The sequence below is a fragment of the Pseudorasbora parva genome, chromosome 6 (assembly GCF_024679245.1).
Source record: "Pseudorasbora parva isolate DD20220531a chromosome 6, ASM2467924v1, whole genome shotgun sequence".
Classification (NCBI taxonomy): domain Eukaryota; kingdom Metazoa; phylum Chordata; class Actinopteri; order Cypriniformes; family Gobionidae; genus Pseudorasbora; species Pseudorasbora parva.
In genome coordinates, this window is record NC_090177.1 from 37,694,622 (window position 1) to 37,720,821 (window position 26,200).

At 40.0% G+C, this 26,200-nt stretch overlaps 1 protein-coding gene across 4 annotated transcripts in view; it reads left to right on the top strand.

Annotated features, from left to right (window-relative positions):
• LOC137078976 (PDZ domain-containing protein 4) overlaps positions 1 to 26,200 on the top strand; it is a 112,812-nt gene that overhangs the window by 38,035 nt on the left and 48,577 nt on the right. For 3 of the 4 annotated variants that reach the window (XM_067446851.1, XM_067446850.1, XM_067446853.1), the window contains exon 2: positions 5,678 to 8,484. The exons of the other annotated variant lie outside the window; for it this stretch is intronic. In XM_067446851.1, coding sequence (XP_067302952.1) covers positions 8,425 to 8,484 — 60 coding nt within the window. In that variant the 5' untranslated portion in view covers positions 5,678 to 8,424. The remainder of the gene's footprint in view (positions 1 to 5,677; positions 8,485 to 26,200) is intronic. 4 annotated transcript variants of the gene reach the window in all.

The following is a 26,200-nucleotide window of genomic DNA, read 5'->3' on the forward strand; positions in this document are numbered from 1 at the left end:
TTTGATCCATACAGATGATAAATGATTCATATTTTCAAAAATCTCAAACCTGAATCACGCACAATAGAAATGAAACCATGACCTTATGAATATCACATCTATCCATTAGTACACAGGAGTTTTAAAATGCATTATGCAGAGAGAGGGGGGGAGGTGGGCGGGGACATTTAAGGAAGAATGTGAAGAAGTGATATTTCAAAAATGTAATGTTTTCTTTTAAGTTAATTCAATTTATATTCTGTTATTTATGTTTTTATTTATGTTGTTTATTTATGTGTTACCATTACTGTCTAGAGTTTTTTTTTTCTTCATTTGCTTAATTGTGCATATTGATTTTTGCAACCCGATGAGAAACGAGAGAACCAAACAATTTGACGGTTTGGCAAATTCGGATGAATTTGTACAATTTGAGTCATACAAAAACCAGCACAATCTCATGGCAATTCATAAAATTATACATTTTGGTGATTCAGTGCCTAATTATGAATTTAAACAATCTCATTCATGTTTTCGTGTGGTCTGCTTAAGCCCCAGTGACGGTCAGGGATGGGCAGTATTTCAAATACATGTATTTAAAATACGTATTTGAAATACAAAATACTATTTTGTATTTTGTATTTTAAAGCCTTTGGAAAAAATCTAATGTAATTTGTATTTAAATACATTTAAGATGAGTATTTTTGTATTTTCAAAATACTCAAAATACTTTGAGCCAGTCAACCTCTTTATCAGGAGCTGTTTTCATGCATCTACTAGTTCAGACCATAGACTGTAAAAAAATATGGACGTAGTGTCCATGACGTCACCCATAGGATTCCGATAAGCCGTTCTGAAGCTTAAAGTATGGCCGAACTGGGCGTTGCCATCTTGTGAGCGAGTCATCGCGTGTCACTCCCGGATAACAGAAAATGGGCAAAAAGGGGGGATGTGCGCGGAGCTGAGGTGACGCAATAACTATAGACGGCGGATAAATGGCTATCCACTTGTAACCACGCCCTTAATTATGCAGAACCTTAAGGCTTTATATAACGTAAACGAATGAGTTATAAAAAAATTCACCCCCCTCAGAGTTGTCATGAAGATCAAAATTAGCCTTATAAGCCAAAACCACAATTTGTACCAGGCTGTAAACATGTTTTTTTCTGCTTTAAAGTTGAGAATTTTAACATGGGGCTCAATGAGATTCTGCTCCCTACTGGAGCCTGTCCCTAGTGGCCAGTTGAGGAACTGCAGTTTACATTACTTCCGTATTGGCTTCAAGAGAGATCGCGGGAGGTTGCCGCTTGGTTCAGACCAGACACGCCCCTCCCCCCAACATTCATTCATGTGAGCCGCAGCTGTACAACCCAGCCTTGGATCGGCAACTTTACAAAATTGTTGGAATAAGGCTGCCTTCAGGTGCTCTCGGAATTATCGTATTTACCAGTTTCCTAGGTAAAAATTGCACATGAACGCCCTCACATTTCAAAATTTGAATGCGATGAGCTCGTAATCACGACTTCAGAAGTGGGAATTATCAAATTTCCGATAGCACGTGAAGGCGGCATTAGGTGAGGATGTCATGGTCAATTCTACTTGTTGATTAAAGTAGCTTGTCAAATGTGTTTTAAGTATTAAAGCTACACTGTGTAACTTTTTTAGTTTATTTTTAGCTAAAACCCCTTAGTTCTTTCAAAAATATATGTGCTCATTAATGTATATTTACTTCTTTCAGGTAATAAAGTATTCTCGTAAGTTTATAATATGCCATTGAAAATACATACGGGTGAGGGGTTTGAATGCCGGTCGCCATGTTGCCCCTCCATCTTAAAAGTACATTAGCCAAAGAGGGACATACCCGTAAATTCAAGCTTCGCCTTTCGCGGTTTAACACTCGATGGCACAGTGTCGAATGTGAAGAGGGGGATTGCTTGAGACTGCTATATACTGACAAATTAAATAACTGCACATTATAATAGTTTTCTAAAGTAACCTCATCGCTTGAAGGAACACTCATGGACAAGGTCGAACTGGAAGCCATGTTAATCTTGGACTAAATCGGCCACCGTAGGAGTTAAAACAAAATCGGAATTGAGAGGAAAAGAAACTAATATTTACTGGATGGTCATATACCTTTACACCACTATATGGGGGAAAAGATCACACAGTGTAGCTTTAACATCACTGCCTGTTAGGGATGGGTGATATCATATGACAATAAATATCGTAGATTCGTAGCAATGATAAAATGTGAATCGATGGAACTTTTTCTAAATCGTTTCCATAAATAGGCCTATTGGGGTAAGCACATCTGTGCAGCTTTTAGTGGGCAGGAATAATTGGAATGTTGGAGTGGAAAAAGAAGCGAGGGCGAATGAGTTATTGATGTAATTTGTGTTATTATAACTGCCAAAAATTCAAATTCAAATTCAAATTGAAAACGAAAGTTTCTAAGCAGTTGCACACATCTAAATGCTTTTTGGCATTCAGAATAGGCCCAGATAGATTTCAGCCTAATAGGGATACCTGCACTGAATTGCCAATTTCACATGTATTTGGTGTATTTTCGAAATACAAAATACTGTATTTGTATTTAAATACATTTTTCCACACAGTATTTTGTATTTGTATTTAAATACATTTTTCCTCACAGTATTTTGTATTTGTATTTTAAATACATTTCCATGTATTTATGCCCATCTCTGGTGACGGTTATGTTTCCTGGTGGACCTTCATGCTTAGTTTTTTCCAGAAAATGTAATATTATTATTCATATGCTAACACTTTTAAGTAGCTTCAGACCATATGTTCAGATCGTTAAAATAGGGCCCAAAGAAGCTAAAACTATAATCACTTAAACATATAATTTAATACGTTTTTTTAAGTTTTATCCATTTAAACATTCAAGTGACTTTAAGCCATTCAAGCACAAGATGCTGTGAAAGTAACTTAATTCGGTACTTGCATGCTGTGACAGATCGGCCGCTTCTCCGACAGTTCATCACAAAATGATGTCAAAATGCCCGTCTTGATGAGTATCCACGTAAACACAGTCGTTTATGTCTTAACTCTTTCCCTGTCTGCCCCCCCCCCCACATGTCTGCATCAGGTCAGTAACTATTGCCCTGTCTGTTCTATTCAATGTCTGTGGAGTAGTGTACCAAAAAAATTAAAGCATAAACCCTTTAGTTTAAACATGCTAATGTTAATTGCTTTTATTTGCAGAAGTTCTGCTGTGTTTGTTTTATGTTTGTTCATGTTTTTTTTTCCTCACTGGAATTCCAATATAACTTGTATTGTAAAGCAGGGGTCCCCAGACTCGGTCCTAGAGGGCCGCTGTCCTCACTAATACGTTTTCATTTGAAAACGTATATTTTTCTCTCCGTTTTGGCCTTCCGTCCACACTGAGACAGCGTTTTAAGTCATTGAAAACGTATCGTTTTGAAAACGCTCTCCAAAGCGGATAAATTTGAAAACGCCGTCTTCGCGTCATAGTGTGGACTGTGAAAACGGAGGCTTTTTAAAACGATGACCCATTTTTAGCCATGTGATGCAGTCATATGACCAATTCAGCCAAGATGGTGAACGGCATTGTACAGCAGTTGTTTTGTATGCTTTCTGTTTTGACAGCCTAGTTTAATATTAATGTCAGTTTGTACATACTGTTAAAAAACTCAGTGCCTTTTCTCGACATTGCCGCAAAATTTCAAAGAGAAACTAAACGAGTAGCGGAAATGACGCAAGTCGAAGCGTCTTGGATTTGCTCATGCGCAGTACGGGGATGTAAGCGTTTTCAGACGTTTCAGTGTAGATGAACATTTTTTGGAAAATGGTTGAAAATGAAAGTGTGGACGTGGAGCGTTTTTAGACGAAAACTCCGCTTTTAAATTTATCCGGATTAGTGTAGACGTAGCCTAGGTCTTATAAAGGCATTGATTAGCTGGATCAGGTGTGTTTGATTGGGGTTGGAGCTTAACTCTGCAGGACAACGGCCCTCCAGGACCGAGTTTGTGGACCCCTGTTGTAAAGCAACATTCAGATGCAATAAATACTTCATTAAGGCAATTATACAATGGAATTTTATGCGTTCGTCGTTTGTACTAAAGTCTGTCAATCATCATTAGAGCACCACCCTCAGGCTGAGTAATGCAAGGACATTCTGTCAAAAGTCTGTCTGATGTAGACAGGTTAAACCCAGCCTTATCTGCCGGCGATTTGATTTCACCCTGCAACTCTGTCTGAAAACCTATACATTATTTTCTGCTGCTTCTGTTATTCAGAGACTGGCTTATCCACCTGGCGCTATTGGCAGATTTAACACGATGCCAGATAGAGAAGCGATGGGTCATCGGCCGTTGATCATGGTCAAGCATCTTGTGGTCTGATTGGTTGAAGGACTATCCAATTGCATACAGAGTCATTTGAATAATTCTCGTTGATCACGCCTGCCCCCAGCGTTTGAGAGCAGAGGATTCTGCTCATTTTTTCAAGATTTTGATCTCTTATTTTATTTACTTGGTGACTTTTATTATCATTCAAATTTGGCTCGGTGGTTAATAACATATTTTTCTGTGGTGTGACAAACTCAATCACATACTTAATTTTGACTTTACAGGGTTTTTAAAGACTGTTAAAAGTGGATATTCCTATTCCTCTTCATAAGATCATTACTACAAGAGCCTTGTTTCACCATCAATTCACCAAAATGTAATAGTTACGAATTGCCATTGTCAGTGTGTTATGTTTTGTCAGTATTACGCAGAACAATCCCACCAATAAAGTCATTTGAAAACTGATAACATGTCCATAGAGGAAGATAGGTGGACGAGGAAGTAAAAGAAAAAGTGATGTGGAATCTATTATTATTTTTCTAATATTACAGTTGCTATAATATATTCATTTAAGTAAATATTTAATTGTATTTCAGCAGTTGTGAGTATTGAAATTGAACACTTAAATCTTGTCAGAGGCGAATAGAGAGGGACAGACAGTAAAGCAGAGAAACACTGAAAGCAGACGGGAGAGAAAGTGTGTGTGTGTGTGTGTGTGTGTGTGTGTGTGTGTGTGTGTGTGTGTGTGTGTGTGTGTGTGTGTGTGTGTGTGTGTGTGTGTGTGTGTGTGTGTGTGTGTGTGTGTGTGTGTGTGGGGGGGGGGGCATGTTTTTGTGACATGAGGACACAAATGTGTATAATGACATGGGTATGACAGGTATTACAAGGAGAGGGTGAAATATGAGGACATTGGCCATGTCCCCACTTTTCAAAATCCTTATAAATCATACAGGATGATTTTTTTTTTTTTTGAGAAAGTAAAAATGCAGAATGTTTCCTGTGATGGGTAGGTTTAGGAGCAGGGGCAGTGTAGGGGGATAGAAAATACGGTTTGTAAGGTATAAAAATCATTATGCCTATGGAGAGTCCCCACAAAGATGGTGAACCAGACGTGTGTGTGTGGCTGGCTGGAGGATGATTTCTGTTGCATCCTAAACTATTCCGCCAGTGAGCACGAGCACTAGTGTGTGTGGCTTCTCAGGGCGTTAATGTCTTTGTGTGCCCCTCTCTCTCTCTCTCTCTCTCTCTCTCTCTCTCTCTCTCTCTCTCTCTCTCTCTCTCTCTCTCTCTCTCTCTCTCTTTCTCTCTCTCTCTCTCTCTCTCTCTCTCTCTCTCTCTCTCTCTCTCTCTCTCTCGCTCCGCTGCAGTGGGGGAGTTTATTCAGCGGCTCACACGAGGGGACGAGACAGCAGCAACCTCACCTCACCTGCCTGCTCGCCCCTCTCCCGTTCCTCCGTCCTCCTCCATCACAGTCATTCTGCTCTGAACTGGACCAGAATATCAGCCCTCAGCTGGAGGAACTGATCCAGTTCGCTGCCTCTCTCTCCACAAATACTGCTTAAGGATTTTAGGGACAAGAAACATGCCATTATGGATTACTCAAATCCTCCCCAAACAAAAGGAATTTGCAGCACACTTGGGAGGAAGAAGAGAGAGAAAGAGGGATGACACGCCTCTCCCTCATACCTGACTCAGTTTCTTTGAGAGTCTGGCGCTCTTTTCTTTCACATCCCACTTGAAGGGTGTTATGAATTTGGAGTCTGAGGAATACTTTTGAGACTGTTGTGAAATCTTTCTCTCTAACTCTTCGCTAGCTGTCCTGAAAAACTCTCTGAGGGTTATTTGAGGGGAAATTCTCCATTCTTCTGCGTTTGAATGAGTGTGTGTGGTAACATTTTGACCCGTCTGTGTATGTGGGCGTACAAGGGCGACGCCTGTTAGCGTCTAGGGTGAGTCTGTCTGGCACGTTACTGCAGCATGAATGGCTAGCCTGCAATCTCAAACAGCAGGGTGCGTGAAACAACGCATCCTTTGACAGTTTAATGAGGTTAAAGCGTTATGCCGACGTGAAGTGTGTTCATATCAGAAAACGGTTTGTTTGAGAGCCGACATTTGGATAAAGTGTGGATAAGTAGTTCTGAATAGTAGTTGAATAATGTGAAACACTTAATGCTATTTTATGAATGTTCTGAGATTGAGTTTTTTACTTTTTGCCTCAGAAACTAAGCGTCAAGAAGGTAGACAGATAGAAAAGCTGAGGAAAAAAAACTAGCAACTTGCTGTGAACAAGTCACATTTCTGTTTCTCTAGACCGGTAGAAAGACTGCTGCCTCAGATTCGAGTCTGCGATTGGACAAAGATTTATACGCTCCTTCGGACAGCTCGGTTTTCTAATGTCCCACCTCTGCAGCAAAGGGAGAAAGCAGAATGACGGAGCGTTTGTTAAACCGAACGTCTGATAATTACATTTCGCAAACCACTGAGCACCAAAGGCACCCAACTGGTATCTTATTAAGAAAGATATTGATTTCTATGTGACAGAGTGCCAATGATCACTATTAAGGGCTTGTGTTATTTAATTGAATTTTCTTTTATTGATCTAAATAATGTTAGATTTTCACTGTTGAGGAATTGAGTTAACGCTGACTGTATGTACAGAGTTTTATTTTACATAATCAGATATAAATACATAGTTCTTTTTTGGAAACAATCTCCATTTATGTGAAGTCGCTCCTGATCTACATTTTTGTGGTTGTATCTAATCGTGAGTGTGTGTTAAGTGTTATGTGTACAGATGGGCAGCCATTCGAGTGAACAATGTTTGCTGTTGTTCGCACCTAAGCAGAACTGTTTATGTAGGAGTGCGGGGGACTGAATTTTCCTCAAGCACACTGACTCTCTCACCTCACACTTTTATGTGCAACCAATTTTTACCAATTCCTCCAGCATGCAACATGCATTTTTGTTCAAATGAACGCGACTCTCACTACACAGTTCAGAGTTTTTGAGAGATGAGAATCTGACAAGAAACACCCACGTGAAGGAAGAAGTTCAAAGAGGGAGAAAGCTGCCGTGGAAGTGGAACAGGTGGAGGGAAAGAAGAAAAGCACAAAGCCAAAGTGAGACACTTAAAGTCATCCTGTATGGATACGTGAAGGCGTTAAGCATTTAAAACTCTTATTTGATATCAACTGCAGTCGAACGAAACTGAGAAATAACCCATGGCTAAAAATCTGTATCTACACTCTAGAGCTTCGCCGACAGTTCGGTTGGAAATGAAAAGACCAGATATTCCTCAGGGCTTCTGCAAAAAGTTACAATAAAATACACTGCTTTGACCATTGTACTGCAAGTGTTATTTTTCATCTTTTGGCAAAAAAATGCTTTGTAATTAAAATGACACTTTTTGGAAGGGACGACTTGAAATGAAGCCACAGATTCTGGCAAATACTGTGAAGCAAAAGTAATTTTCCTTCTTGGAACGCTCTTCCTTGAAATCTCTCTTGACTAAACATTCAATCTATCCAATCATCCCTCCATCACTCTGGAATAAAACATTGGACGTCATACACCCGCGTACAGGCAGCATTGACTGATTTAGGAGTAATTTGGATGTAGTCCCAGAAAAAGCACTGGTGGAAGTGGCCTTGATAAAAGCGTGAGAGCAAGCACAGAAGCGTAATTTCATGCTGAATTCCCTGAATTAAGCACATCAATGGGGACAGGAACAGAGAAAGTGCCGTACTACAACATTTCACTTCAAGCACAAATGGACTTTTCTACATGGTGGAATTAATTTGATTTCACATTCCACAATAGACTTGAGATATGACATATTTTACTGCTTGTTTTTTCAGTAAGTTAGGATGACATGGACCGTTGAAAAGTTTGATAGCTTCCTTCTTTAAAGCCAGGATAAAGACTTTTTGCATGCGTCTCTGAACTGAAAATGCTGTGACCCCAGTCCGTTCATAGAACTCATTGTTGGACTGCAAAAGATACGCATCTGTGGGCATATTGGATATGCTGCTGTGTGTGAACTAGCACGGCAATTCCTCTGGGTAGGCGATCTGAGCGGGTTCGTGGCCTGACGTGTCGGGGGTCAGACGTCAGGATGGGGTGTAACATGTGCGTGGTGCAGAAGCCTGAGGAGCAGTACAGGGTCATGTTCCAGGTAAGAAACAAACCAAATTTGTTTCCTATGTGTTCATAATCCTTCTTTTAGAAAGGTAGAAACTTGCTCTGAATGGCTTGATAGACAGGACTCTGAACAGACCACCAACCCTTTACTTGGACTACTAAACAAAACAACACCTGAGCAACCACATAGCAACATGCAAAAAAAAAAAACTTTTAAAGGGGGGTGAAACACTCAGTTTCAGTCAATCTCATGTCAATCTTGAGTACCTATAGAGTAGTATTGCATCCTTCATATCATATCATATTTATAAAAGAAATATAGGCTGTACCGAGTCTTTCCGGAAAAAAAAAACGAGTGGCTGGAGGCGTATCGTGTGGGCGGAGCTAAAGAATGACAAGCGCGCAAAGCGTCCTCAAGCGTGGAGAGACCCATGGCTATCTCAGCTAATACATATATGATCCAGAATCAAATCTGAGGCTGAAATAAATTGAACAGGAGAAACAGCAACAGCAGGACGTCCGTCTCTAAGTATGTACTGTATTTAGTGGCCTGTCAACGTTTGTGTGTCTTTACTCGCAGTTTATGAGGACATGATTCGGTTTATGGACTATTGTATGCGACTAAACCTTAGCAGTAGCAAGCAAAACGGTTTTGCACGTCAGACTAGTGTAACGTTATACATAGAACAACAATGGAGTAACCGTTAGCGCATTTGAATGACGAAGCACGCGATCGTGTCGTTTACTATGTTTACTCACGCGACGATAGCCAATAGCACAGACATTTGAAGCAGTTTTACTCACCGGCTGCTTCCAAAGCAGGACCGAACCTTTATCGCTGGGAGCGCTCCGTCAAAAACACACTTCTTTGGTATGATTTGGTGAAGTCCTGTGACAGCAGTGGCGTGTAAATCCACTTTGAGACGTGACTGAAACGATGTTGTGAAGCTTCCCGTAATTTCTGCGTTCAAATCGGTTCAAATGCAGCGCTGCCTTCCTGTAATGCTGTGCTGAAGCGTTGAAGTCGCTCGACGTCACCCATAGGAATACTCGAACACCCATACTCGAAAAAAACTCGCCGAAACTTGTGAGAAACCGGAAGGAGTATTTTTAACACAGAAATACTCCATCAATTGTCCAACATTAGTTTTTGAAACTTTGTCTATGCTTAGGATGGGAATCCAAGTCTTTAACAGTGTAAAAAGCTCAGTATGCATGAAACAGCATTTCACCTACCCTTTAAACTCTTTTCCTGCCAAAGTTTATCAACATTTAAATGTGGGTAGGTTTCATTAAAAGCAACATTTGGAGAAAAAAGCTGAGAAAGATCCAGATTATATTCAGAACGATGATCAAAACACAGATGGAGGAGATGAATGCTAGCCTAAAAAACTAGACGCACTCTAGCGGCAGCAAATTTAATCTGCCCGCAAGTGTCGTCTAGGATCTCTCAATACCCTTCTGAGCTGTATTCCTCACAATCTGGACGGGCCAATCACGTCGTGTATAGAGTCGGTGGGCGGGGCCATAATAACGGGGCCACCAACCTTCTGGTTTGTTGACAACCTACATGAACCACTGAGCCACTGCCGCCCACAGTGTGTGCTTTTATTGTGGCAAACCTAAGGCACATCTGTGCAATAATCATGCTGTCTAATCAGCATCTTGATATGCCACACCTGTGATTATCTCTGCAAAGGAGAAATGCTCACTAACACAGATTTAGGCAGATTTGAGAGAAATAGGCCTTTTGTGTACATAGAAAAGTCTTAGATATTTGAGTTCAGCTCATGAAAAATGGGGGCAAGAACAAAAGTGTTATAATTTTCAGTGTATTAACATTATGTAACATTATAACACAGAATAAATTATTTTAAAAGATAGTTGCGACTTTTTATCTCACAGTTGTAGGTTTACATCTCGCAATTCAGAAGAAAAAAGGCAGAATTACAAGATATAAACTCACAATTGTGATAAAGTCTGACTTTATATCACGCAATTGGGACTTTATATCACCATTTATGACTTTATATCACATAGTTCTGAGAAGAAAAGTCCGAATTGTGAAATAAAAAAGTCATATTTACCTTCTTTTATTTATTTTTATTCTGTGGTGGAAAAAAGCTTCCATACATATGAGATTGCTCTTTTTTTCTTCTTCTTTGTCTGTGTTTTGATCTGGAGATACTGTACTCGTTCAGGAGATGCGTAATAGCGCCCCTAGCATATAACCGTGAAAACACAGGAGTGTTTGTGTCTTGTGTGTCTTGAAAAGCGTTTTCCTATAAATGACGAGATAACTCATCAATGGCAAGGAAAGAGTTTACTGTACTTGCAGATAATAAAATATGGTAACACTTTAGAATAATAGTAATTAGTTAACATTAGTTCATGTACTAACTAACATGAACTAACCATGTGCATGTACCTGTTACTGTATTTGTTCATCTTTGTTAACATTATTTAATAAAAATAGAGCTGAGTTCATGGGTTGTTCATGTTAGTTCATAGTGCATTAACTAATGTTAACAAGATTTTAATGAAGTATTAGTAAATGCCGAAATTAACATGAATATTAACAAAGATAAATAAATGCTTGTTCATCATTAGTCTATGTTAACTATTGTAGTTAACTAATGTTAATTCATGACCATTATTCTAAAGTGTTACCTAAAATATGAATTAAATAAAAGTCTGTGCTTTAAAGAAATGCACTTATTTTGATGTGTTAACAAACCAACTAATGCACTTGAAAAGTACTTGTTTATCATTTTCAGACAATAGAAGTATTATGAAAATACATATAAATATGTGCTTATGTCTTCTAAAGTAGTCAAAAACGCACTCTTAATTTCAACTAATAATTGCATGTATGCAAAAGGAAAAAACAGCAGGCAAAATAAAAAATTGTTCTCACTGAACATTCATCTTAGTCTGATATTTGCAGTCTCTCGTCTTTCTCTCATAATCACATCCCCATAGGTTTCTTCTTTGTATGTGGTTGGGGTAAACTGCTTAGTTAGTTAGTTTGTTTGTTGTGTTTTAATGAGATTTACTGAGCTTTATTAGCCCTGCTTCCTACGAGGAATAAAACATCCAAGCCATTCAAATCTTTTCATTTTCAGTAAGCTTCTTGGAAGTAGCAAAAATTCCACTGTGGCTTTTTATTTACAACTTTTCTTGGCAATTAAATATTTGGACCCACTTTATATTAGGTGGCCTAATGTACTATGTACTAACATTGTAATTAATAATTTGATACAATGCACTTATTGTGTACATACATGTTTTTACATTGTACTTACATTTGAAAAAAAAAATGCCTGCATGTAATTACGTCTGTAATTAATTTCTGTAGTTACATTTGTAATTACACAGTTGGCTCTTCCCTTACACCTAACCCTACCCTTAAACTGACCCACACCACCACACCTGTCCCTCACTTTACCCGTATCCACCTCAATATCAGCAAAGGTGTTTTGCAATACAATTTGAACACAGTAAGTACATTGTACTTTTTTTTTGATGTAAGTACAAAGTACTTAAGGGCACCTAATATAAAGTGGGGCCAAATATTTTACTTGGGTAACTAAAAATACACAAGAAAGACTATAACTTCTGAATCCTAGCTGGTGTCTGAAACCATAGGGTGACTTTTGAGGAAAAACACTGAAACCTGACATGCTTTTGTGATTGTGATTCATGAGCATTGCTACAAATTATCATGTTGAGGGGCACTTAAGTGAATACCTTACAGACGAAATGAAACCAGACTGTGCATGTTTCTATGATAGAATTCTTGTTGATAAGTGGCCACCAATACTAATAAAGCCAATTAGCAGAACAGCCCAGCCTTTAGCACTAGCAAGCTGTTACAGAGAGAGGGGGTGCGACCGTGTAATTACCAGCATAATCATTATTTAAGCATGCAGATTAGTAATTGAAACCAGAGTACAACAAATATTCTGTGTTATATTTACAGAGCACTAAGCTTTGTTTTATGTAACATGGTGACATGTATTGTGACGTATAAATATATATTGCCAAAAGTATTAGGACACCCCTCCAAATCATTGAGTTCAGGTGTTCCAATCAGTTCCATGGTCACAGGTGTATAAAATCAAGCACTAGAGTGATAAAATCACAGAGTGGGATCAGCGCATGCTGAGGCACACTGTACAGAAGTCGCCAACTTTCTGCAGAGTCAATAGCTACAGACCTTCAAACTTCCTGTGGCCTTCAGATTAGCTCAAGATCAGTGTGTGAAGAGCTTCATGGAATGGGTTTCCATGGCTGAGCAGCTCATCCAAGCCTTACATCACCAAGTGCAATGTAAAGCGTGGGATGCAGTGGTGTAAAGCAGCCGCCACTGGACTCTAGAGCAGAGACGTGTTCTCTGGAGTGACCAATCACGCTTCTCTGCCTGGCAATCTAATGAACGTGTCTGGGTTTCCAGGAAAATGCTACTTACCTGACTGCTCTGTACCACGTGTAAAGTTTGGTGGAGGGGAGATTATAGTGTGGGTTTGTTTTTCAGGGGTTGGTCTTGGCCCCTTAGTTACAGTGAAAGGAACTGTTAATGTTTCAGCATACCAAAACAATTTCATGCTCCCACTTTGTGGGAACAGTTTGGGGATGTTCTCTATAAAGACATGGATGAGCGAATTTGGTGTGGAGGAACTTGACTGTCCTGCACAGAGTCCTGACCTCAACCCGATAGATCACCTTTGGGATGAATTAGAGCGGAGACTGAGAGTCAGGCCTTCTCATCCAACACCAGTGCCTTACCTCACAAATGTGCTTCTAGAAGAATGGTAAAAAAAATCCCATAAACACACTCCTAAACCTTGTGGAAAGCCTTCCCAGAAGAGTTAAAAGCTGTTATAGCTGCAAAGAGTGGGCCAACTCCATATTAAACCCTACAGATTAAGAATGGGGTGTCATTAAAGTTCATGTGAATGTAAAGGCAGGCGTCCCAAAATCTTTGGCAATATAGTGTGTGTGTGTGTGTGTGTGTGTGTGTGTGTGTGTGTGTGTGTGTGTGTGTGTGTGTGTGTGTGTGTGTGTGTGTGTGTGTGTGTGTGTGTGTGTGTGTGTAAAGACAGAGATGTGGTTCTCTCCACATTGAAAACCACTTCATAAAAGGCATTAAATAATAATGGATAGTTGTAATAAATATAATTATATGCGTAATTCATTTAATGTTAAATTTTTTTTTTTTTTCTGTCCAAGTAAAGACAATTAAAAGTAAGCTATGTGTATGCTGTTTCACCTTGGTAATGTAAAAACTGGCATTGATATCACAAGCAGGAGTGGCACCATACTAACTAGCAACATTTATTAAACATTAATTAAAATGCTGTTATTTAAACGTTACATATAGAATTTAAATCAGCACTAGGTAACTTTTGCTCTCGGGGTCCCCGTACATTTGGGAAACAATATTGTCCTCTCCTACTGTCGTAAACTCTGTCATCTACATCAGGGGATGCGCGCGTGCATTTGCTGACAGACATCCATGATAGCCCTGATCTAGTGATGCGCGGTCGTCTCATAACCCGGGTTGTAAAAATATATACAGTGGTGCGGGGCGGGCCAAATAACTTCATAAAAGCGAGACCCAGAGATTGGAAAAAAGCCAACCCGCGCATCACTAACATTACCCTGAACACTGCGGGACGAGTTCACATGCGGGTATTCTTCTGGCGTCGCGTGTGAAATGTCTTCATCCCAGGTACGGGGGCATATGTTTCAGCATGTCATTTGAAAATCATTTCATGAGTTTTATTTTTTTCAAACGCCAAATGATTGCGATGCTACACGCCAGCGTCATTATAGTAGCCTATAGTCTATTGGTTACCGTTTTACAGAATCTATGATACTTCAGTGAAATGTTTGAGTGGTAGGTAATAACCATAGCAAGCATGACAGCCGAGTCCGCATCGGTCATGCACGCCTCCTTCAGCTCACGCCAACGAGCAAACGCTGGCCCAATGTTGTTCCTCGTCCTGCCTTAATCCCATCACTTTTCATTTCCTCTTATTTCTTTCCTCCAACAAAACCTTTGCTTTTTTATTTGTCTGTGCTGCTTCGGACATGACTATAACATCCGACAAACAAACGATAGTTGGGCTCGCACGTCCGAATGTAAGGAAGTGTGGGTGTTGGTGGAAGTGACGTATATGCCGTAAAGCAGTCGAATTTTGTAGTTCTTTTTGTTCTCGGGTTACTACCCGAAACCTGAAGTTTAAAAGTACGATTAAAAACGATACAGACCCCATCAGGCTATGGCAGACGTGTCATTCAACCTATTGTAAGTCGATGTATCATCACAAGAGTCTTGAAAATATATTATAAAGGTTGAAAAGTTACCTAGTGCTGCTTTAAGGGAACACATTATTTAATATTAGGATCATATCTGATATGCTGCTGTTATTGTGGCTTTTCTGAACAATAACATGGTCGGATATGACTAGTAGTACTGGAAACACCAACTATTTTCCCCAGAAACTTGCAAAAAGGGCCTAAATCCATAATGAACCTTTACCTGGAAGAGAGACGAGAAAATTAGCTTTTACTTATGACATTCAATAAAGGTCAAAATAAATGAGGAGTGTTGAGAAGAATACAGTGCCATGATAACACGCATTCTTCTCAGAGGTTAGCGGAGTTGAGAAAATCAAGGGGTAATGAACTTGCTCTGTAATGTTTTAAGAGGATGTGTGAGAAAAACAGATATGCAAGATTTGGAAGATCGAAAAATAGATTTATAGGGCAACCCGTCTGAATATAGCTGTTCTCTCAGTCATCACATTCGATGCATACTGCAAACATACAACAATCAAAAAAAATTTTTTTTTTTTAAATATTTGCCATGATGGACTTTTAAAGCAAGTGCACAAAAAATCAAAATGGACGCACCTTTAGAAAATGTCTGGTGTCGTAGAATAGGAATATATTAAAAATTGGCTTTGATCATGAATGCAGGAAGAATACACATTAAAAAGGCTGGCAAGGGAAGCAACAAAACAGGGAGTTTAAATACAAGAGAACCAAATGACTGATAGGTGATAATCATACACAACCATGGAAACAAACGAGGTGATAATCAGTAACAGGAGCAGTGAAACAAGAACTAAACACAACTGAATATCAAAATAAGAGTCCAAGTCTGTGACAACCGTACTTTGTTAGCGAACATTACTAGTCTTGCCGTGACATACATGCAAATTAAATAAAGTTTGTCCTCATAATCTTTGAAAATTTGCTGCACCTCTGGAAGGGCGTTGCTTTAATATTAAAATCAAGCCCCACTCTCTATTTCTTCATGTTCAGTATTGCATTTTCAGTCAGTCATTCGTGTTGTAACTTCCATTCGCCCAGAATTTAAACGCAGCAGCTCATCTGGCCTAGCCTAAAGTAAGTATTATTGAATATAAATTATGGGTTAAAGTTGGCCTGACAAGCCAGAGCCACATCAAGATGTTTGGTCTGGAAACTCACCATAGACAGCTCAGTCCGAGGGGCGGATAAACGATTGTCTTTCAAACTCCCTCTGCACGCGATAGGATAGCGCTACACCAACCAGAGCAACGAAGGTGAAGCAGAGCTTGTTGATAGATTAAACTTTTGCCGTATCCGGTCGGCAAAACTCCGAACACATCTTCCCTTCTTAAAAATGACTTCAGTGCCGTTCTTTGTTCTTTTCTCAGAGAAAAGCTTAACTCCAAGTCTTCTAGAGTCGCGGTCAAAGCTGATTACTAGAAGCACGCAAACGCAACTCGGCCGTCGTCATTATGGCCCCGCCCACCGACTCTATACCCGATGTGATTGGCCCGGCAAGAGTTTGGCGAATACAGCTCAGAAGTGTATTGAGAGTTGCTAGACGACATTCGCGGGCAGATTTTCTGCCGCTAGGGTGCGTCTAGATTTCCAGGCTAGGTTAAAGTCCCAATGTAACCGAAGTAATGGCAGAACAGTTCTTCCATATTGATGAAAGGCCTGTTTATCAAGCATTTTTACTTTAATTATATACGTGTTTTTATATATTTTTATAAATATGACAACAGGTCACACTGTTCGAGAGTTTGAGAATATTCACACATAATTTATAGACATAAAAACAAGAAATCAGAGTTTTAAAATCAAACATTTAAAAAAATGATCCATACATCACGGTTGTTTAAACCAATAAGCATTAAGCGGTGTCGTCAGCAAGTCGTTTCCCATCGCGCTTTTTGTCAGCGCAGTCGGTGGAGAGCAGCTGCGCTCGACTGCAGAATCCGACACATCCGCCTCGCCATCGCGAGAGATTTTTGACATACGTCAGCATGACATCAGAGCAAGGCGGACCGCCCTCGGACACATTTCTAACCGGCATGCATCTCGCTTTGTTCACCGGTGATCGGTTCTGCGCAGATTTTGCTCATCTCAAACAAGCCTATCAACGGCTATTGGGCGTTCCTGGTAGCGTCTCTGTCCCATTGACCAATCGTGATGAGTTTCTCAAGGCACATGGGTATGATGTCATATGCGTGACCCCCCCCCCCCCCCCCACACACACACACACACACACACTCATACTGTTTTTTTTCGGCATAGACATGCACGCGGGATCACATGCGGGGATGATGGATTGCTTAGATGAAGAGAGTCACGTGGAATCACACGGCGTAGACATACACGCGGATAGCTCAAAACGCATACAATAACACGACACTCGGCTTCAGAAAGTGCCGTGTTGTGTGTTTACGCAAATTCATAATGTCATGTTGCAAGATGCTCAATCTTATTTTGAAGCTTCTGTTTGAGAAAAACTTACTAGCGAATGTTGAACATATTAATCCGGATGTTGACAGCTAGCAGTTCAGCAGAAGAGGTGAAGAAGAAGAAGTCTGCGAAAACGGTAATTCCCACCAGCACGATAACGCCCATTTGTGGCTGCAGTTGGATGATATTGCGTAATTTGGGCATACATTTAGTTTGAAACTTAACATGAAGCATGCAGTAATGAAAGTCTATATATACTGTATTTCGTCCGCCATGTTGTCACTATCATATGACTAGAGGATCAGTTGCATCGCTTCAGTGCCATTCACAACTCTCTCCCGTGGCCTCATGGGATAGTAAAGTGTCCATCAGATGCTCACTCCAGAATCTCAATGGAAGTTGTAGGTCATCCAGGTTCTTTTGCTATTTTATACTCTTTATACTTAAATACAAACCGGACATTTCGGAGTACTGTTTTTAACATACTTTATAGTATGGAAGTTGGCATTTCTGGTCAGTTGGTTTACGTGTACTAAATGATTGGAGAAGATCTGCACATGTCAGCAAGAGAGAAGCCTGCTGTTTCACCAGAAGACTGAGGGCCCTGGTATATTTTGATGAAAAAATACGAGATTAAAAAAATTAAACAGGGTCCAACAATCGTCCACAATTGGATCAATAGCATGCATTTAGAAAATGGGTGAACATTCATTTAAAGGTCCCATTCTTCGCGTGTTTTTGAAACTTTGATTATGTTTCACGAGTTCCCACTTACATCAAATTAAACAGAGTAAAGATTATGCGTATTTGGCTTGCTGTCCAGGGGAGGGCTCCGGGCTCGGATTTTTGCCCGAACCCAGAGTACATAAACTCAAAATAAAATGAGTTACATAAACTGTTAAACGGACCGACTTAAATAATAAAATACACTTACCGGTTCTCCAGACAAAGAGGGAACTGCGTCATCTTTTAAGAATAATCTTTCTGCGAATCCGGCATTAAACTGATTGAGATTGAGGAAGCAGTCCTCAGCAAAATGTGCTGCACATAGTTTTAAATTGTGATTATAATTTTCCGGAACCGAGTTAAACATAAACTGTAGCCATTGATTTCTACGTACATCGTCCGTGGGAAGGCCAAACAAAGGTGATTTGACTCCGGGATGAAAATAACAGCGTTACAATGGCATGGCGACAAACACACTCTACAAAAACAACGCTTCCTATTCTCGACCTGCGAGAGCAAAAGGACCACGCCCCCGAATTTGCGTGTTCTTGTGGGCGGAGGGTTCGTCAACAAAGGTTTTAGTTGCGTCATTAAAGCAGGAAGTGCAGGGGTGTAGTTCAAACCAGCCGTTCGCTATAGGCTTTGAAAGGGAACTTCTGTTAAATAAAATATCTCGCTGGGCATTGAACTTTGAGCTTTATAATTTTACAGGTATTATTTATGCTCTAACAGCAACATTACACACTAACTAAAGTTTGTAAGATGGAATCGCAAAGAATGGGACCTTTAATGTATCCTTTTAAAATACCCTAAAAAAGGCAACAAATGTCAACACACATTTTCCAGGACGCTTATTACTCAGGCTTCTTAAACCACTGACCCCTAAAAAAAAAAAACAGAATCATAAAAGAGCAAAAAATGTTAAAGAGGAATACATTACAGCACAGACCTGTATCGAACCAGACGTGATAGAAAGGTGTGCTGAAGGAAAGAGAGATAAAGAAAGGATAGATAGATTTTTTTTTCTTCAGCTGTTTGCCATCATAACGACAGTAATTGATTTCTACGCATCACAAAGCAGGAATGAATTTGTGGACCTTAGTGGCTCCTCTGGACTCGGTAGGGCTGTCCAGGACGGTGCCTGACTTTAAATCTCACAGCCTCCGTCCAATTTAATCTCAGTTCCTTCTCGGTACAATCCATCCACAGATTCATCTTTGCTGGACTTATTACTTATCAAAGAAAAGACATGATCAAAAGCCACAGTGACAACTCTTAACATCTCCTCAACTAGGCCAAAAGCACTGACAGAACAGATTTAATCGCAGGGCTGTAACCACCATAGACATTGACAAGTTCCCCCCAATAATTAGAAATGGCCAAATTTCTGTAACCTCAAGACAAGGTTACTGCCTTGCATGACAGGGTTTTAATTTAATGAATGAAACACCAGTGCTTGTAATGCAGCACAATAAAAGTTGTGAGAATCAACACAATCAATACTGTTTTATAGGCAGCTATATGTTAGATGCAAGAAAAGAAAAAACGATATAAAAATTAATGCAAGAATTAAGACCAATTGTAATTCAGCATGCATTATTAGAATGGCATCATTGTTGGTAGATTGGGAATGAATTGGTATAAAGTGCTAACATGCAAATGTTAAGTGGCTTGAGTTTAATTAACTGCATCTAGAGAAGAGGAACTTCAATATTGTGCTTTATTTTAAGTACTATAAAATCATTTTAAAATGTAATCAGAGAGAGAAGGGGGGAGATGATTCATGTTCTCAGAAATAAACCCATCCAAGCAGTTCACGACAAAACATGCTGTCCAAGTCTCTTGCTGTCTTCAGCCTCTCCTGGGATCCATGTTGCTAAAAGACCCCGCTAATTAAGCTTAATTAGCAGATTTTATTCTCTTTAATCCATGTTGTGTTGTACATGTGGAGTGGAACAGTAACTATAATGATTTGATCCATCGTGACTTGTGATCTTTAATCTCAACCAAGCTAATGTTAATTAAATCAATTATGTTCCTGATCAACATTCTGACTGATCCTGGAACTTCATTCCTACCATCCTGTCAGCTTTTATTCAGGGTCAGAGCTGAGGCTTAGGATAGAGGTCTGCATTCCCGCGGCTCTTCAGTAGAACAAAAAAATGAAGATTTTTAACTCCATCCATTGCAGTCTGTCAGTCGTATATGCCTGTTTTTGTGGTTTTTTTTAAATATATTTAAAACAGTTTTCCTTTTTTTTTTATTCAAAGAAAACAAAATGGAAGACAGAGTTAAAGCTGAACACAATCCTGCTGCTCAAACTCTGCACTGTGAATTTTTTTTTTTTTTTTTTTTTGGTTTAACTTAAAAAAGTAAGAAACCTGGCTGCCTTAATTTTGAGTTTATTGAAATTAAAAATTTGAGTTGATACAATGAAGGAAATTTGTTTAATAAATAGAAACTAAAAATATTATTGTATCTAAACTACATAAAAAATGTGATAAATCATTTGGCATGTTTCACTGCGTCATCAGAAATAAAACACACACAATTACCCAATATGCTTACAAAATCTTTAAATAATATTTTAATAAAGGTTGTCGAATCTCAAAAAATGCTCATTGTATTAACTCAAAATTTTAATTTCAATGAACTCAAAATTTTAAGGCAACCAGGTAAAAAAAAATTCTAAATATTTTTTTTACAGTGTGTATAGAACATTTTTCATATAAGAGAAAGGGGTCATATAATGGTACATGCACTTTTACAAGCTGATTGTATTGAAATGTGTGTTGGCAGTGCCTGTACACAACCATATTATAATGATAAAAATCCATTAAGTGTTTTTTTAGTTATTTATTTTGTTCGCCCGCATCCGCATTCACCCATCAAATATTATCCCGCGCCGCACTCGGTTGTGCTGGTCCCGCGGGAGTGCAGGTCTATATTTGGATAGTAACGTTAGGCTGTTAGAGCGGTCTTGCTACACATTAAATCTGTAAATTATTGAAAACAATAAACAAACCCCTTGCAAAAAATTATACAGTTGTACTGCAGTATTTTAAGTAGTTTAAACTAATATATAAACTCAATAATTACATTTACAGCAATGAAATGTTAATTTTTATTACAATGCACTTAAATTCCTTGAAGTTCATGCATCTATTTTCATGTTGATTAAAAAAAGTCTACTGACAATGTCTGACATGAACAACATTTCAACAATTACAAATATTAAAATACAGATATTACTTCTACATCATCAGTTTAGGGTTTCGGAGGTGTGAGACCCAGACGCTCAGCGGCGCTCAGCGCTCATTAACCCCAGCGAGAGCAGCCTTAACTCGGCTCGTCCTTCTGACGACTGCCGCTGCCTGGCAGAAGCCCCTCCCATGACGCAAATTCGCTTCTGTTGTGTAGTGAATGAAGCGAATGGATTCAAAATGTTTACGCGTCCAACTTCGCGCGAATAGCACTATTCACGTCACTTGCGTCTGGTGTGAACGCAGCATAACTGTTATGTGTGCTAAACCGGAACTGAGATACCGTCAACCGGAAGTATCCAGTGTCATGGCGACGCCCACTAAGACTTGCAGGAAAGTTGTGGATAGGAAGATGTGCATAGGAGAAAGTGCAACGCCCAATATGGTGAATAAGCCCCGCCTTCTGAATGTGAAAGAGCCAATCGTTGATTAGTAAAGTCATGGCATCACAGCAGCTGCCATTAGAAGCTCCGGTTACTATAGAAACAGGCAGTGTTCTGAGAAGCATGCGCATTAGCTTTGCTGTAGAAACGGCTTAAATAGGCAGGCATCAACAGGATGGCGGACTCGCTATTTAAAGACTGAACGCTTCTCTAGAGAGGAATCCTTTTAGTTTTAATAATAAAATATTTGTGTGCACTGCTGCGCATCCCTGTGTGTGTAATAAGCAGAGTGTATGTGTGTTCTGCGACTGCCGACAGGTGCATATTTCTAACACGCCCTTTAAATAACCAAAAAAAATACTGTGCTATTGACATTAGAGCAGGTTTTTGTTGGTCAATGGCGCAGTCGTTTTCAGTTCCTCAAAATAGCAACACGCCAACAATGCGCCTGAACACACCTGGTTTTCAGACCAGCCCACCCATTGGTGAACAGATGGGCACGAGTGCATTTGACATTGAAACAATGTCGTCTCGCTGGACGAGAAAATGAGAACCGCATCCGAATAAAACTAGCAAAAAACACTTATATTGCACCAAGTGTATGATAGAGCCCTTGGTATTTTCCTTAGACAAAGCTATGGCTTCAGAAGCTTTTGGATATAGTACGCAACTCTAATATGTTTTTTTATTTGCTTATTTTTATTTGTTTATTTTTTTTAGCAATCACTTATCTCCATATGCTTTAATGTATGGAAAAGAGCAGCATGAACATTCCTCAAAACGTCTCGTTTTGTGTTCCACAGAAAGAAACTCATGCAGGTTTGTATGAGTGAATGATGACAGAATATTCAATTCAGGTTGAAAGTGTGCAAAGAATTATGAGACTCAAATTGTAATAAAATGTATTTAATATTTTTTTAAACCGAAATAATACAAATCATATCTTGAACTCCTCTTACAAAATCCCCTTTGACTCTCCGAATGTGACAGTATTGCTTTGACAATATGTGCCACAAAGCCGTTTCCACATTGCAGATATAAGGTGAAAATGAGCATCTGAGTCGCCACACAACAGATCCACACACAAACACTCTCAAAGCAGGAAAGTGTGTTTATCTGATGTAGGTGTTCAGTGTTTTTCAGTGTGTAGTTTCCCTTCCACTGGCGAAACCGTCCGCAGAATAAACACCATCAATCTGCCCAGCACACTAGCGATATCCCACACCCCATCAATCATCCTGAGCCCCTTCCCCTCTCTCTCTCTCTCTCTCTCTCTCTCTCTCTCTCTCTCTCTCTCTCTCTCTCTCTCTCTCTCTATCTCTCTCTCTCTCTCTCTCTCTCTCTCTCTCTCTGAGCTGCATTGCAATGGGATGCTGTAACTATGGCAACCAGACTCATTAAGCAAGCAAAACGAGTCTTGCACAGATTTTTGCCCAGTTACATTGGTATTAATGAACATATGGCACCAATAAGTGCTTAAAGTGATCAAAGAATCATGCCTAACACTCACACAGCACCGCACCTCTTCTCGGCCACACCCTTTCTTTCTGTCTGTCTGTCTCATTATGCCAGACGTATCATCACATCTCTCTCTCTCTCTCTTTCTTTCTCTCTCGCTCTCTCTTACTAAGCCTCTTCAGAAGGTTTTTTTCTTTTCTTTAAAGTTACATTAATTTTTTATCAGCTTGATGTTCATTTTTAGTTAGTGGTGCTCAATGAGGTGTAGAACAGCAGGAGAAAGCTAACCGTTAGGATTCCCGTAAATCTCAGTTTTTCAACCATTGCAGGGCCTCCTAGAAAAATTGTATTTTAAAACTGCTATTTTCTTTATTTCTTCATCAGCATAATACAAGCATACTGTACCTTCGCAGTCAAATTTCTCTAACCATGTGTGCTGGAGTAGTTTTCTCTCCCTCCAGCAGGAGGCATTGTAGCTGTTACTAGTGTTATGTTTAACCTTTATTAGCATGAGAGTGAAAAAACCTCACATGTTGAAATTTGGCTGACAGCAGTATCCACTTCTGATGTGATCTACATTTGTCCTTCTTTGTTGTCTTTCAGAAAGCATTGCTTGTGAGTATTTTATGTTTAATATGAGTCTTAAAGACAATATTTGTGAACATTTATGTTAAACAAGATTATATTTGATAGTTTTTAGTTTTGATGAATGGTAGCCAGACTTTGCATATTACATGTGAACATACATTAGAATACAGTCTACATGCTGTTTATTTGTTTCTTTTTGTAGTTTCACTCTGTCGATAATTGAAGGATACGTCAATAAAAGGGCATCACACCTGTCAATTGTCGAGGAGTTTATCTATCTGCATAGCTGTGTCTGAGTTTAACAGTGAGGGCAGAATAGTGAAAAAGCACCTATCTACGCGACAACAAGTGGATGTTACTTCAGCCTCAGCATAATCAACTATGTCTGAAGAAGGGAGAAAAAGCGCAGCGTCCGTCTGCTCCAAGAAATCGCATAGCTCCAAGAGCTCTAAAAGTTCAGTTAAATCTTCTGCCAGTATAGCCGCTCTCAATGCTCGAGCTAAAGCTGAAGCAGCTCGTACAAGAGCAGAATTTGCGAAAATGGAAATTGAAATGAAAGTTAAGAAAGCAGAGCTTAAAGTAGAAGAGGTGCGTCTGGATGCCACATTACAAGCACTACAACAGCAGTGTGATGCAGAAGCCGCACAAGCTGAGGCGTATGTCTTTGAGAAAGCAGCCACTGATCTTGAAGAAGAATCTGCATCGGGGTCCGCGAAGGTAGATCCCACAGAGGGTACTCACGACTATGTTAAACGCCAAATAATCCTAAAGGCAGATTCAAGTCCATTTGGCAACACAGAGCATAATGGTACTCTAGCAACAACTGTCCCATACGAGCCACCAAAACAGGAACCGCACCAGTCTATGGACACAGAGTATGTCCATACACCGCCGAGCGCAGACAAACGTAAAGATGTTCTCCAATGTTCCCGAGGCATTCCTGTGCGGAAACCTACATTTGGAGCATTACCAACACATCAAAGTACGGGTTACACTCCACAAGATGGCAATATGACTGACATAGCCAGGTTTCTAGCACGACGTGATTTGCTCACTGGCGGCCTCAGAAAGTTCAGTGACAAGCCAGGTGACTATTGGGGATGGAAATCTTCATTTAACAATGTTATTGACGATTTGAACCTGTCTGCTAGCGAAGAATTTGACTTAATGATCAAATGGCTCGGAGCCGAGTCCGTTCAATATGCAAAACGTCTGAGAGCAGTGTATATTAACAGACCCTCTGAAGGATTGGGCAAAGTATGGGAAAGACTGGACGAGTGCTACGGCTCCCCTGAAGCCCTGGAGAAGGCACTTCTCGACAGACTTGAGAGTTTTCCCAGAATCTCAATCAAAGACCCATACCTCTTGAGAGAACTTCAGGATCTTCTCCTAGAGATAGAGGCTGCAAAGGACGAAGGCTATATCCCAGGCCTACTGTACCTCGACACTGCAAGGGGCATTCATCCTATTGTGGAGAAGTTACCCTTCGGTCTGCAAGAAAAGTGGATGACTTATGGGTCTAACTACAAGGTGGAGCATTCTGTATCGTTTCCTCCATTCTCAGCATTTGTCGCATTCATTAGTAGGGAATCTAAAATGCGCAACGACCCAAGCTTTAAGCATTCAGTGCAACCCGGTCTTGTACCCAATAAGATGAGGTTTCAGGACAAGCAGAGTAAGAGAGAAGCAATCTCAGTCATCAGGACCGAAGTGATCAGCACTGAGCCAAATCTAACTGCAGGAACAAAAAACCATGACCCAAATAAAGAATGCCCAATCCACAAGAAACCTCACGCGCTTAAAAAATGCAGAGCTTTCAGAGAAATGCCTTTGGAGGAGCGTAAGGTCTATTTGAAGAGGAATCTGATATGTTTCCGATGTTGCGCATCCACTAATCATCAGGCAAAAATATGTAAAGCTGAGACCTTTTGTGCAGAATGTAACTCCAACTCACACATTACTGCTCTTCACCCTGGTCCTGCACCTTGGGCAACTACCACAGAGCCTGCTTCCGATAACGGCGGGGAGTGCAATATAGCTTTACCTACAGCCACATCTACATGTACGCAAGTCTGTGGGAGTGAAGTTGAAAGTCACTCATGTGGCAAGATCAGTCCTGTATTCATTTATCCACAGGGCTCCCCTGAGAAGAAACTCAAAACCTACGCTATTTTGGACGACCAAAGCAACAGGTCACTTGCCAGATCTTCAATCTTCGATACGTTTGGCATCACCAAAGGCTGCTTCCCGTACAAGCTGAGAACCTGTGCTGGCCTTGAGGAAGCTACGGGGAGGAGAGCATACAACTTCATCATCGAATCCGTTGATAGCAAGTCACGCCTAAAGCTCCAAACACTTATCGAATGTGACATGCTGCCGGACAGTCGCAATGAGATTCCTAGACCTGAAGCTGCTCGCAACCATTCCCACCTCCAAGACATTGCATCCGAGATTCCAGATGTTGATCCTGATGCTAAGATCCTGCTTCTCATTGGTAGGGATGTTATTCAAGCACACAAAGTTCTTGACCAACGCACTGGACCTCCAAATGCACCCTTTGCTC